Source organism: Barbus barbus, assembly GCF_936440315.1.
Source record: "Barbus barbus genome assembly, chromosome: 5".
Taxonomy (NCBI): domain Eukaryota; kingdom Metazoa; phylum Chordata; class Actinopteri; order Cypriniformes; family Cyprinidae; genus Barbus; species Barbus barbus.
Window position 1 is genome coordinate 8,331,728 of NC_136733.1, and position 14,241 is coordinate 8,345,968.

At 34.5% G+C, this 14,241-nt stretch overlaps 1 protein-coding gene across 3 annotated transcripts in view; it reads left to right on the forward strand.

The window, feature by feature from the left end:
• The window catches only part of tut7 (terminal uridylyl transferase 7), a 30,566-nt gene extending 16,715 nt beyond the window's left edge, over positions 1-13,851 (forward strand). For all 3 annotated transcript variants that reach the window (XM_079417935.1, XM_079417933.1, XM_079417934.1), the window contains exons 17-31: positions 1,485-1,571; positions 2,400-2,500; positions 3,076-3,133; positions 3,474-3,577; positions 5,845-5,934; positions 6,108-6,221; positions 6,562-6,639; positions 7,248-7,425; positions 7,855-7,902; positions 10,005-10,096; positions 11,102-11,217; positions 11,945-12,126; positions 12,199-12,251; positions 12,357-12,423; positions 12,826-13,851. In XM_079417935.1, the coding sequence (XP_079274061.1) occupies positions 1,485-1,571; positions 2,400-2,500; positions 3,076-3,133; positions 3,474-3,577; positions 5,845-5,934; positions 6,108-6,221; positions 6,562-6,639; positions 7,248-7,425; positions 7,855-7,902; positions 10,005-10,096; positions 11,102-11,217; positions 11,945-12,126; positions 12,199-12,251; positions 12,357-12,423; positions 12,826-12,890 (1,433 nt within the window). In that variant the 3' untranslated portion in view covers positions 12,891-13,851. The remainder of the gene's footprint in view (positions 1-1,484; positions 1,572-2,399; positions 2,501-3,075; positions 3,134-3,473; positions 3,578-5,844; positions 5,935-6,107; positions 6,222-6,561; positions 6,640-7,247; positions 7,426-7,854; positions 7,903-10,004; positions 10,097-11,101; positions 11,218-11,944; positions 12,127-12,198; positions 12,252-12,356; positions 12,424-12,825) is intronic.
• Positions 13,852-14,241: the final 390 nt, after the last annotated feature.

A 14,241-nucleotide genomic window follows, 5' to 3' on the forward strand; every position in this document is an offset into this window, starting at 1 on the left:
AGTGCATAACCTCATCAAAAGATTCAGAGGAACTGGAGAAATCTCTGTGCGTAAGGGACAAGGCCAAAGACCTTTGTTGGATGCCCGTGGTCTTCGGGCCCTCAGACGACACTGCATCACTCATCGGCATGATTCTGTCATTGACATTACTAAATGGGCCCAGGAATACTTCCAGAAACCATGGTCGGTAAACACTATCCGCCGTGCCATCTGCAGATGCCAACTAAAGCTCTATCATGCAAAAAGGAAGCCATATGTGAACATGGTCCAGAAGCACCGTCGTGTCCTGTGGGCCAAGGCTCATTTAAAATGGACTGTTTCAAAGTGGAAATGTGTTCTATGGTCAGACGAGTCTAAATTTGACATTCTTGTTGGAAATCACGGTTGCCGTGTCCTCCGGGCTAAAGAGGAGGGAGACCTTCCAGGGTGTTATCAGCGTTCAGTTCAAAAGCCAGCCTCTCTGATGGTATGGGGGTGCATAAGTGCATGGGGTATGGGCAGCTTGCATGTTTTGGAAGGGACTATGAATGCTGAAAGGTATATAAAGGTTATAGAGCAACATATGCTCCCCTCCAGATGACGTCTGTTTCAGGGAAGGCCTTGAATATTTCAGCAGGACAACGCAAAACCACATACTGCAGCTATTACAACAGCATGGCTTCGTAGTAGAAGAGTCCGGGTGCTGAATTGGCCTGCCTGCAGTCCAGATCTTTCACCTATAGAGAACATTTGGCGCATCATTAAACGAAAAATACATCTAAGTCGACCATGAACTCTTCAACAGCTGGAAACCTATATCAGGCAAGAATGGGACCAAATTCCAACACCAAAACTCCAGAGACTCATAACGTCGATGCCCAGATGTCTTCAAACTGTTTTGAAAAGAAGAGGAGATGCTACACCATGGTAAACCCCCGTCCCAACTATTTTGAGAAATGAGCTCATTTTGTGCATACAATTTAAAAATTTCTCAGTTTAAAAATTTGTTATGCTATCTATGTTCTATTGTGAATCAATTATTGGCTCATGTGATCTGAAATTAGTTTAGGTTTCATTTTATTCAAATTTAAAAAATGTCCAAACTTTTCCGGAATTCGGGTTGAATTTTTAATATATAAACACAACATATTTTTCTTAAATATATACATGCATGTGTGTGTATTTGTGTTTATTATACATAATAAATATCCACAGTACACACACACATTATGTAAACAAAAACTTTTATTTTGGATGCGATTAATCGTAATTAATTGTTTGACAGCACTATTTTTGGACAATATAGTTAACCGTTTAACCATAATTATAGAGCCCTATTATGAAAAGTGATATACAAATAAATATGAATTGATCCATATATATTTGACATTAGTACAAATATCTAGATTTTTAATTGCGGTGTTTAACAAATGTTGAAATCTTACTTGCACTAATTTTTTTGCGTATAGTTTCAGTGATTCATAAAAATGGTTGCATTCCTTTAGGTGACTTTGCACCAGATGATGTGGAGGAGAAAGTCAGAGAACATATTTTACAAGATTTTGAGAATTTCCTGAGATGTCAAGTGCCAGGTAATGTCTTGGTGTAACTGTTAAAAACCTACATATCCCAAAAAAATTGGTAACACTTTACTTGAAGCCTTTATGTATAATGTTATAATTAGGTGTTCATAATGTATGTTGTAATGCATTATATCTTTTTATAAATAAGTGCAACCAAAAGTTAAAATGCATTATATATAAATACACACACATTTATGTATATATTTAAAAAAAAAAACGTTATGTGTATAAATATTTATACTTGTGTATAATTTATATTATATATAAATATTTTATATATAGATCTAACACATTTTTACTTAATGCATGTATGTGTGTGTATTTATATATACATAATAAATATACACAGTACACACACATAGAGCTTGTAAACATAAACCTTTATTTTGAATGCGATTAATCATTTTGAAGCCCTAATAAATATATATGTGTGTGTGTGTGTAAAGAACCTTTTGTTCTTTAATATTTTGAATTGTTTTTAGCTTTAATTTTTTTGTTTTTCATTTAAATGTTAAGTTTTGAAATGTTGTTGTATGCATTTGTCATTCATTTAATTTCTTTATTTTTAAAATGTGTATAGGTAGTATTTTAGTTTTGGATCTGTTTTTAGTTGTTTTAATACTACAATTGATTGCTTCTGTTGTCCTCATTTGTAAGTCACTTTGGATAAAAGCGTCTGCTAAATGACTAAATAACAATAATATATATATATATCATTCAAGAGCTAGATTTGTATGCTGGATATTTCTTAGTTTTTCATTCTCTATTTTGTCACAACTGTTGTATGTAATGGGAGGACTGTACAAATGCTTATGTTAAAATGTATTTTTTAAACAGGAGCCAAGCTGGTTTTGTTTGGTTCATCCAAAAATGGGTTTGGTTTTAAACAGAGTGACTTGGACATCTGTATGACTCTAGAAGGCCAGGACACAGCAGAGGTACCATGACTTATTCCTTCAATTGTACAGTACCAGGTCTTCATGACACAGAAAAAAAGTGTTCATTACAGCGAGTCTGAATAGTGTTGAAATAGTTAAAACGGTTCTGTAAAGCTGTTTATGTCATTGTTTTTACAGCTGTTATGGTATTGCATTATCATGGCAACAAAGTAACTTTATACAGAAATATTTTTTTCAGACTACAATCACGTTAACACACATTGTGTGGCTAAACTATTAAAACAATGAGTATTTTAACATTTAAGGATCATCCCCATTAATTTCCATTGAAAGTGTCTTACTGTAACCTATTGCTCTTTGTGTTTAAAGAAAAGTAGGCAAAAGTGGAAATAAATTTTTATTAGTAATATTTTATAAAATTTATAAATAATCCTGAAAAATTGTATATATCAGTTTCCACAAAAATATGAAGGCGCACAACTGTTTTCAACATTGAATAAAATCTTACCCAGCCTGATAAACAGACTGCGAAAACTTTATTTAGGTACTGTTTAGACCCTGTCTACACCCCTATTTTGCATTGATCAAGTTTCTGTTTCTGGTTCCTCTCACAGGGTTTGGACTACATGGCTTTAATAGAGAGTTTGACTAAAGCACTGCGAAAACACCATGGTAAGGTCTCCGTTTTAGTTTTTGAGTGTAATGATGAAATTCCCTGTTGTTTACATTACTGTAGAGGGCAGGCGCTCATTTCATTCAGTGTTCTTGAATCATATTTAGCATTATTATGGAGTTTTGACATTTTTAGGAAGGGAAAGTCTGTTATTTCTTTATATTCCCCTCTCTGTACCTCTAATGTTCTTAATGGTTGATGAAATGACAAAGAGCCCATCTGTATGCTTCAGGCAACCTCCTTTCACTTTAAATGTGTGCTGTTAAAATAAATCAGTGGTTTTGTTTTACACCCCATCTCTCTCTACCTCTGCCATGTCTATTTATCCATTCATTTTAGGCCTGAGAAACATCCTACCTATTACAACTGCAAAAGTCCCAATTGTGAAGTTTTACCACACCAAAACTGGACTAGAGGGAGATATAAGCTTGTACAATACACTGGTGAGAGAATAAATCTGACACAACATTATTTAATGGAAGTTCAGGACATTGAGTATTGCAGTTGTTTAAAGTGCTATGAAGAGAGCAGTTTTATTATATCGCTATTGATCTTGGACGTAGTTCCTTCCTTATCGCAAAAGTTTAAACTTTAGTATTTAAGCATTGGAGAAGTACTATGCTTGTTTGGGTTTCTTAATGCCCCTTCGTTCATAAAATCAGTTTTTTTTTTTATTACAGATTTTAATTTGGTCAGACATCTCGTCATTAAATAGCCACTGCAGCATCTAAAGCTCAATTTTTGAAATGTAAATAAATAACTTTTGTGATTTAGATCTGTTCATTATTTCATAATTCGTTATTTAGCTCTTGAAATGTGCCTGTATGCTAGTTACTGCCCACTTCTGCTCTCAAAAGATACATTTTCCACACGCACCACATTTGTTAATTTCATGCCTGTTAATTCAGTACAGTTATGAGAAACTTTATAGTTCAGTAAAAGTCATTTAGACAATATTATATGTATTTATTATAATTATGTTTATGGGGTTGTTTTTTGTCTTTCAGATATATTTCGTTTGTTTTTGTGTTACTCTCAATCTGGTTCTGGTCTCTTTCGTATTGCAAAGAGTCGGAAGTAAATGTCTGTTCATCAGACAAGTCAAATCAAGTATTTATACCTACAGTAGGTCAGGATGACTTCAAAGTCACTTTAAGATTGTTATTTTTAACTAGCATAAAACGTAGGGCTGGCAAAAATACTTTATATCCCTAAAAATCTATTTAATTGAGTTGGGATGTAACGATTAACCGCGAGCCGGTTGAAAATCGATTCAAATATGTGACAATTCAAATCGGTTGAGATGCTAAACAAATCGCGATTCAATTGGGGTAGGAGTTTATATGAATATATGTCTGAGGGGAACTCACTGTCTTTAGAAAAGTTTAGATGGTATTTTTCTTTTCATCTTGCCTCTGTATAATGCATATTAAAGTTCATAAGTGCAACGCTGCTTTGTTTACAGCGGAAACCAAGGAAATGCTTTAAGCGCCACCTGCTGGCAGAAAGTGAATCTGCGTCTCATTCAGCTCGTCTGCTGTTTCCGTTTCATGCAGATATTTTTATGTAGTTTCACAAACCTGAAGTCAGACCATTCTGTTTTTGCTTCAAATTTCGAAATTATACAATATAATTTAGATTAAAAACTGCTCATGTTGCATGTATGCAGCATCTTTGTTTGGATCATGATTAAAATGCAGTTGTTGCCTCTTATTTTAAATGGAAAGAGCACAGACAAAGCCTTATTTTGTTTATACGAGGAGATCGCTTTTATTTGTGTTACTTATATATTTGATTTGGGGCTTGTTTTAAAATTTCAAAATTTTTGTTTTAGTTTTGTTATTTGCATTTACATTATGTACATTTTGTTATTTAGTAGACGCTTTTATCCAAAGCGACTTACAAATGAGGACAATAGAAGAAATCAAAACCAACAAAAGCGCAATAATATGCAAGTGCTATATTAGTTATTATTATATTATTGAATAATAATGATTAAATATAATAATAATTATTATTATAGTTATATTTCAGTTTCACAAAAGAAACTTGCAGCATTTTGTCCAAGCAATAATAAGGACTCATTTAATTTATAATTTGTCTTAAATCTAATTGTTATTAAAAAACTATCATGAATCGAATCGTGAGTTAAGTGAATCATTACATCCCTATAATTGAGGCATCAGTATCAGTATTTGTATCAGTTATAGTGGCTTTCATTCATAGTAAAAAGACGCCATTAAACAATTTTTTAAAATAAGCAAATATGTAAAAATACTGTCTTGTTTCAAAGATAATTTGGTGACTTATTGTTCAAATGGATTTATGATCACAAACTTTAGGTGCAATTATTTGAGATAAATTACAGAATGTTGTGCAGTTACTCTACTCACCTACTCTCCTGGTCTTTCCCTTGTAATTTTATAAAAAAAAAAAAATTTTTTTTTTTTTTAATTAGTATGTATCTTGTATTTATTTATTTATTTTCATAATGTAAATGAAAAACATAGTGGTAAGTATTGCATATTACAGTGCTTTGTTTGGGTGCTTGCTATAATAACAAGGTACTAACCCTAATCCTCACTTTAAATCCATATTAATTCCAAGTAGTTAACTTCTCTTACTCACTACTTTCTCCATGCAAGTACACTGTAGGTGCACATATTGTGAAATAAAGAGCAACCAGGATTTTTCTCTTTTATTTCCTCAGGCTCTGCGCAACACTGAGTTACTGGCATCATATGCTGCAATTGACATTCGAGTGAAAATCCTCTGCTACGTCATGAAAGTGTTCACGAAAGTAAGTTTCACATATCGTCCCTGTCATCACTGCTTCAGTCATAGAGATCGTAAACCTAAACCTAAGAATCCAGCTCCAAAGTTGCTTTTGGTGAAAAGATTAAACATTTGGTTAAATTAGCCACATCAGATGTCACACATTTATCATGTGGAGAGTGCTGTTTGTGTTTTCAGGTGTGTGATATTGGAGATGCGTCACGTGGGAGTCTGTCTTCCTATGCTTACACTCTAATGGTGCTCTACTTCCTTCAACAAAGAAGCCCGCCTGTTATCCCAGTTCTCCAAGAGGTGTCTTTCTTGATGATAACTTTTTCAATGACAGTTTCTTGTAATGTTTTAAATACAAGGTTTTACTATTATAACACTTACACAAATATATTTAATCCAGTACTTTAACCTTTAATATACAAGCTCTTGTAAACACCAACAATTCATTCTTATTTCATTTCTTTAATTTAATTTATAAGTGCTTGTGCATTATTCCATAAAAAGATGAATACACGTTAAATTGGGACACTTATGATTATTTGTCATTTTTTGTATATTTTTTATATTGCATTAAGTACATCGTAACCTACTATATTATAGTAAGATTGTATCTGAATGGATTTTGTATGTGTTTTTGTAGATGTATGTTGGGGAAAAGAAACCAGTAGTCCTTGTTGATGGCTGGGATGTACATTTCTTTAAGGATTTGAAGAACTTGGTGAGTGAGATTATTTTTAATAACATAGCTGATTGTAATTTTAAAAAGTGTTTATCTTAAAATCACACTGTGCAAGTGAATCTGGACTTGAGTTTGGCTCCTATGTCAGTTTTATTGTCCTAAATTATACTTTTGTACAACAATAACAAATAAAAACTTTACATATTAGACTAGTGTAATCACTCTCTAACTTGCAAAATTCTAATCCGATATTACAACTCTTTTACAGCTTTCACGTATTTGCTTTTAAAGCCTACAGAATCCTTTTACCGTAGTCTGTTTTTAGCGTACAGTACAGTAGTCAAGTCTCTCATGTTCACATGGCTGCATTTATTTGATTAAAAATACAGTAAAATCAGTAATGTTGTAAAATATTATTGCAATTAAGAATAACTGTTTTCTGTTTGAATGTATTCAAATGTAATTTATTCCTGTGATGCAACGCAGAATTTTCAGCATCATTACTCCAGTCTTCAGTCTCATGAATCCTTCAAAAATCATTCTAATATGCTGATTTGTTGCTCCAGAAACATTTCTGATTGTTACAAAATATTACTGTCTTACTGGTTTAATACCCAATAAGTGTGGTATTGTTGTTGATTCCTTAGCATAAATACTGGCCGGAGTACAAAAAGAACAAGGAGTCTGTGGGGCAGCTGTGGTTTGGACTGCTGCAGTTTTACACAGAGACATTTGACTTCAAGGAGACTGTCATCTGCATCCGCAGAAAAGAGCCTCTCACCACCTTCAAGAAGCAGTGGACCTCCAAACATCTAGCCATTGAGGGTAAGAGCAAATCAGACCAAGAACTTAAGAATATGCAGCAGTAACATCGATATAAAGGTACAAAAGCTGTCACTCGGCCAGTACCTTTTCAAAAGGTACACTTTTGTACCTTATTTAGCCCTAAAGGGTGCATATAAGTACCTTAAAGGTACATATTAGTACCTTTTGAAAAGGTACCACCCCAGTGACAGATTTTACACCTTTTTTTCTGAAAGTGACATATTTACTTTATATGAATAAGAGTTTGCTTTTACTTATTTCTGCTCATTTCAATATTTTTAAAATGACATCCATCATTTTGAAAGATAAAATGAATGAAAAAGAAAAAACACAAGAAATAACATTTTGTACATTTTATAATATACTTTATTAAAGTAGGCATAATGTAAAGCAATACTTTTAAAACTAACATTTGTGTGTTTCTTTTAGATCCTTTTGATTTGAGTCATAATCTTGGAGCTGGTCTCTCACGGAGAAGTATGTCATGTGTTTTTTTTTTTTACTGTTGTATGTAAAGTCATGGCCAAAAATATCGGCACCCTTGGTAGATATGATCAAAGAAGGCTGTGAAAATTCATCTGCATTGTTAATCCTTTTGATCTTTTATTAAAAATCTAACGTTTCATTAGATAATAAGAATTTAAAACTAGAAATTCTTATAGTAGTAAAATATCTCTGAAGTATATTCCCTTTCATATTCACAATTTTGAGCACTCCAGAGTGATTATGAACATGAAATTATCCAGCCATGGCTTCCTGTTTCACAGAAATGTAAATAGGAGGGAAAACAAAGCCCAAATTCCCTTAATCATCCATCACAATGAGAAAAACCAAAGAATATATTTCTGATGCGCAGCAAAAGATAAATGAGCTTCACAAATTAGTGAAGTGGCTTTAAGAAAAGAGCTAGAGCAGTGAAAATTCCCATTTCCAACCTCAGGTCAATAATTAAGAATTTCCAATCAACATGAAGTGTTACGAAACTGCCTGGCTGGAAGAGGTCATGTGTCTATATCGTCCTAATGCACGGTGAGGAGGAGAATTTGAGTGGCTAAAGACTCTCCAAGGACCGACCACAGCTGGAGAATTGCAGGAAATAGTTGAGTCTCGGGTTCAGAAAACCTAAAAAAAAATTGTCAAACAGCCCCTACATCACCACATGTTGTTTGGGAGGGTTTCAAGAAAAATTCTCTTAGATCATCCAAAAACAAACTCCAGCATATTCAGTTATCAGACACGACTGGAACTTCAAATTTGATTGGCTTCTATGGTAAGATGAAACTAAAAAAAAAAGAGCTTTTTAGCAGCAAACACTCAAGACGGGTTTGGTGAACACAGGGATAAAAAGTACCCCATGTGTACAATGAAATATACTGCTGTATTTTTGATGTTGTGGGCCTATATTTCTGCTGGAGGTCCTGGACATCTTGTTTAGACACATGACATCATGGATTCTATCAAATACCAACTGATAAAAAATCAATAAGTGACTGACTCTGTTAGAAATCTTATAATAGGCCATGTTTGGATCTTCTGACCGTACAATAATCCAAACACAAACCTCAAAAACAACACAAACATGTATTACTGAGCACAAAACCAAGCTTCTGCTATGGCCATTCCTGTCCTCTGACCTGAACCCTGTAGAAAATGAGTGAGGTGAACTGAAGAGAAGAAGCACCAACATGGAGCTGTGAATCTACAGGATCTGGAGAGATTCTGGATGAAGGAATGGTCTCTGATCTCTTGTCAGGTGTTCTCTAACCTCATCAGGCATTATAGGAGAAAATTTAGAGCTGTTAAACTGGCAAATGGAGGTTTCAAAAAGTATTGAATAAAAGGGTGCCGTTAATTGTGGCCAATGTGTATTAGAGAAAAACATTTATTTCATATTGATATTTCCCCCCCATTTTAAATTCTTATCATCCAATGAAAAGTTAGATTTTTGTGAATTTTTTAAATAAAAGATCAAAAGAATTAACAATGCAGATTAATTTTCACAGCCGCCTTTGATCATATTTACCAAGGGTGCCAATATTTTTGGCCATGACTGTATAATCCTTTGTACAGACTCTACCTTTTATCACGTTACATAGCTTTATATTCTAATGTATTAACCTTCAGCCACCATACTTAAAAAAAACAAAAAAACACCTGCATTTAGCTACTGTCATCCATCAATGACCTTGATTGTTTAAACCATGTGAGATTTATAACCATTTCAGTATTCTAAGGGTTCGTTCACACAGAACGCGTCTTTGCGTCTAAAAACATGAGACTCAGTACTCCGGAATGGTTTTTAAAATGCGCAGCGCAGAATGCTGCTTCCACCTTGTTGGCGTCAAATATAATAGTTGCAATGCCAGCTTGCTATTGTAAAAATAGAAAACAATGGAAAGTAGTGCATTGGAATGGAAAAAGCATTCTGTGTGAACGGCCCTTAACCGCACTTATAAATATATAAGTAAAAAGTAGTCAACCATTACTCATCCCTACCTTTTTGAAAATGACCCTTGTCTTGATATCTTGTCATCTAATGCAGCATTTTTACCATGGCTGTTTGTCTCTTATGTTTGCAGTGACAAGTTTCATCCTGAAGGCCTTCATCAATGCCCGCAGAGTTTTTGGCACCCCCGTCAGAGGCTTCCCACCAGAGTATTCCAATAAAATGGTTTGTATCTTTTACCTAGACCATATACATTCTGGGATATGCTTTAGTTTGGTGACAAATTCCCATTATTAACGGACTATTAACTATGACTTTTGCCTCAATAAACTCCTAATTAACTGTTTAAAGGGGACCTAACACACACAGTTTCACTCAATCTCATGTTAATCTTGAGTACCTAGAAAGGAGTATCGCATCCATCATATCTCCAAAGAGTCTTTAGTTTTATCATATTAATAAGAGAAAGATACAGCTTTAGGATTCTCTCCAAAAACAACCGAGTTCCTGGAGGCGTGCTGTGGGCGGGGCTAAAGATTGATGAGCACTCGTGCGCTGATTGCCAACAAAACACAGAAATTTGATGCCGTTTCACTTACTGTCCGCAGGTCCGAATCATGACCGGGGTCTTTTTTCGCTGTGACCGCTCCATCTTTCAGTTTCAAACGATGTGCAGATCCAGCGTTGAACTGGGCCTCGTTTATAAAATGTCCGTCAAAAAAAACACACTTGCAAAACTCTGTTGCTGCCCCAGAAAAACAATCTGCATCCACTGTTTACGTAATGCTGTGTTCTTCGGGAAGCTGAACTTACAACTAAAAACACACTTCTTTGAAGATATTCTTCCCGAGCAAGTCCTGTGCAGCTCTTCTGGGAGAAATGCCCATATAAGGAGTTCCACCCTTCATGACGTCATGAAGAGCCATGCTCGGGAAAAAAAAACTTCCCGAAAATCGTACGAAACCGGAAAGAGTGTATTTGTATAAGAGGCACAGAAATTCTCCATTCTACATCCAAATCGTTTTTGACACTGGCCATATAATAACTCAACATGCATAAAATACCATTAGACCCCCCCCCCACCCTTTAACAATAGTAAGGTACTTGTTAAGTTTTAGGGATGGGGTAGGGTTAAGGCATCTAAAATCTGGTCATGCAGAATGTGGTGTTATCAAATTCTGTAAAATACCTTGCAAGTCACTGTACTTAATGTCGCTTTTGTGTTTGCAGGAGTATTTTTTTGACCCAGAGGTGCTGACAGAGGGCAAGCTTGCACCCAATGACCGCTGCTGCCGGATTTGTGGGAAGATTGGCCATTTTATGAAAGACTGTCCAATGCGAAAGAGGTAAGTTCAGCACATGATCTGTTGTAGAGAATCTTTTCACATTTTACCTTCATGAAAGGTTAGGTTATTTTTCATACTGAATGTTATATTTACATTTTGCACATTTTTCTACATTTCCTGCTACAACGATCCATAAAGAACATGTACTACTGTTTAAAAGTTTGGGGTCAACAAGATTTTTAAATAGAATTTAACACTAGTATTAAGCAAGGACGCATTAAATTAATCAAAAGTGACAGTAAAGACTTTCAAATTTGTAACACAAAATTCATACAGAAGATTTATTTTCAAATAAATGTTGTTCTGAACAACAAAATTCAACAAGGAAACCTGAAAAATGTGTCACAGCAGCACAACTGTTTTCAACACTGATAATTAGAAATGTTATAAGAAATGTATTTGATAAAAAAACAGTAAAACTGTAATGTTTATTATAATAAGATTAGCTAAATATCTTCTGAAGTAAATCAGCATATTAGAATGATTACTCTGAAGACTGGAGTAATGATGCTGAAAATTCAATTTGCATCATATGAATAATGACATTTTATAATATATTCACATAGAAAAGTTATTTTAAGTTGTAAAAACATTTCACGGTGTGACTGTTTTTACTGTTTTTGATAAAATGGTGAGCAGAAGAGACAAGTTAAAATGAAAATAAATCCTTAAATCAGATATCGGATGCTTTTAGTCTGATTTTTCAATGTTTCAATGGTTTGCTAAGGCAAAGACGTGACACTGATGGGTTGTTCAGTGGACGTGATGTGAACAGACCCGACGGCAGAGTGATGACGGATGGCAGCCCTTACACTGACAGACGGTGGCGGCAGAGGGAGGAGAAATGCTGTTATCTGTGCGGCTCCAACAGTCACATCAAGAAAGACTGCCTGCTGTCCAAATCCATAGGTAGCTGCGCTCATCTCATTGTTTAAAGCATAAGAATGTGGTCAGGAATCACTCGTGTATTTCTCTTTGCAGAATCCTCCCCAAACACATACCAAAGAAGCTCTGCATCAGACAGGGACAGACTAGTATGTCTGATACTGCCTCATTTACAGTTATCATTTTGTGCAAAAACTGTAGTTTTGGCTTGGAATTAAAATTCAGAACTCAGTTGGATTCTCGTGTGTTTGTAGGAAAGTCCTCAGCAGGACAGAAAAAAGAAGCGAAAAGCAAAGCGGAGGGTTTTTGGTCCTGAAGCAGGTGAGCGCACTACATTTGTACATGGTGTTTTTTTATGCTGTGCTGAATGTTATTGGTTAATTTTGTGAATTTAAGATATGGCCATATATACACTGCTGTTAAATTCAGTGGTCAGTTTTTTTTTTTTTGTCAAAATCTTTTAAAGTTTATCTAAAGCATTTGTCGAAAGCTTTTTATTTTTCTGGATTTTTTTTTTCTTCCTTCAGTTCACAAAGAAAACTGACCAAACAATAAAGTACAAGCTTTTTCTCAGACACAATCCAATGCACTGGTGGATTGAGAGTGGTTTATTTGACACTGGCAAAGGAATTCAAAACACCGTCATTACTCATGGAGCAGCTGCTGTCTTTGCTCAGTATAACTGATAATGTCCTGTTGTCATGTTTCCCTATTATATTGTAGGTAGTCTAGCCAGCAGAAATGCGTCCTTAAATGAGTCTGTGGAGAAGTGGAGCCCTTTCAACTAAATCTTTTAAAGTGAGCCGTTTCTGGACAGCAGCCGGAGCTCAGTATTATCATGAACCCCAGTTAGTACACCTTGATGAATGTGCCTTGTATTATAGGTGTCTGGTTTTTAGTTCTGTTTTTCTTTTTTTTTCTAATTGTGAAATGAATGTGATGTTTCTCATTTTATCTGTTTTTATTTTTTTTAAATTTAAGAGTCTAGTTGATTATCTTTGTAATTTAGATTGTAGCCCCAATGTGTGCTTTTGAATTTGCTTGAATAGTTTTAGGAAAAAAAATGTGTTGTGCGTGTACCAAGAAGTGTTTTATTTTGTATAAAATGTACATAAAGAAATACTAGTTGGGGTCTGCGTATTTAAAATTATACTGATGTTATTGCGGGTTAACTGTTGAGCTTTGTGCTTGTCATCGTGCTTTTTCAGTTCGGCTGGGCTTGGTTTTAGTTGCTATGCTTTATTTTATAGTTTATATTAGTGCTTTGTTTTTGCTGAATTAATTGTGTATATTTGGGGAAAATAGCTCCATTGCCTTCATTGCATTTGTTGCAGTGTCAATAAACAAAACAAAACAAATTCCCTCCATATTAATAATTTAACTCTGGTCCTTTTTTTTTTTTTTTTTTTTTTTTTTTTTTGATGACAATAAATGAGTTTTGTCATAGTGAGGTCTCTGTGCTTTGTGTTCTTGTAATGAATTTACATTTTCATACATCCTTGTCAATTTCTGCAGTTTGTTTTAATGGGCAGAGAACATATTTGATAACATTTACAACGTTTTTGTCGCATTCATGAAAAAAAAGTTTAGTGCATCCCATAACAAATGTGTTTTTAGAAATGATATTAGATTGGCATTTGACCAATGTTATCAGATAATAGTAAGCTATTACAATTCAGGGAATGCCACTTGAAATGTATCGTGTTATGTTTTGTACATCTTAAATAAAATGAGCAGTTCTTGTGTGGGAAACATTGGTCAGCCACCTTTTTCATTAATTATAGACTGTTCTTTTTCTCACGTTATCCTTGTAAATAATCCCCTGGTTTCACAGACAAGGTTTAAACCTGATCCCAGACTTAAATTTAAATCTGAGCTGTTTCAACTGAAAGAAATTTGCTCTGACTGATCTTAAAATATATCAATGCCTTTATTTTGTCTCAAAATACACACCAGTGATGTTTTTTCTAAGCACGTTTATTAAACGTCCTAATTGAACTATGGCCTAATCTTGGTTTAGTCTACGCCCTGTCTGTGAAACCAGGCCAATATTTCATAGCACTGAACGTCGGCTAGCATGTGTTCAAGTATGATGATAGATAATTTAAAGTGCTCTCTGCGCCCCCAAGCGTACGATCT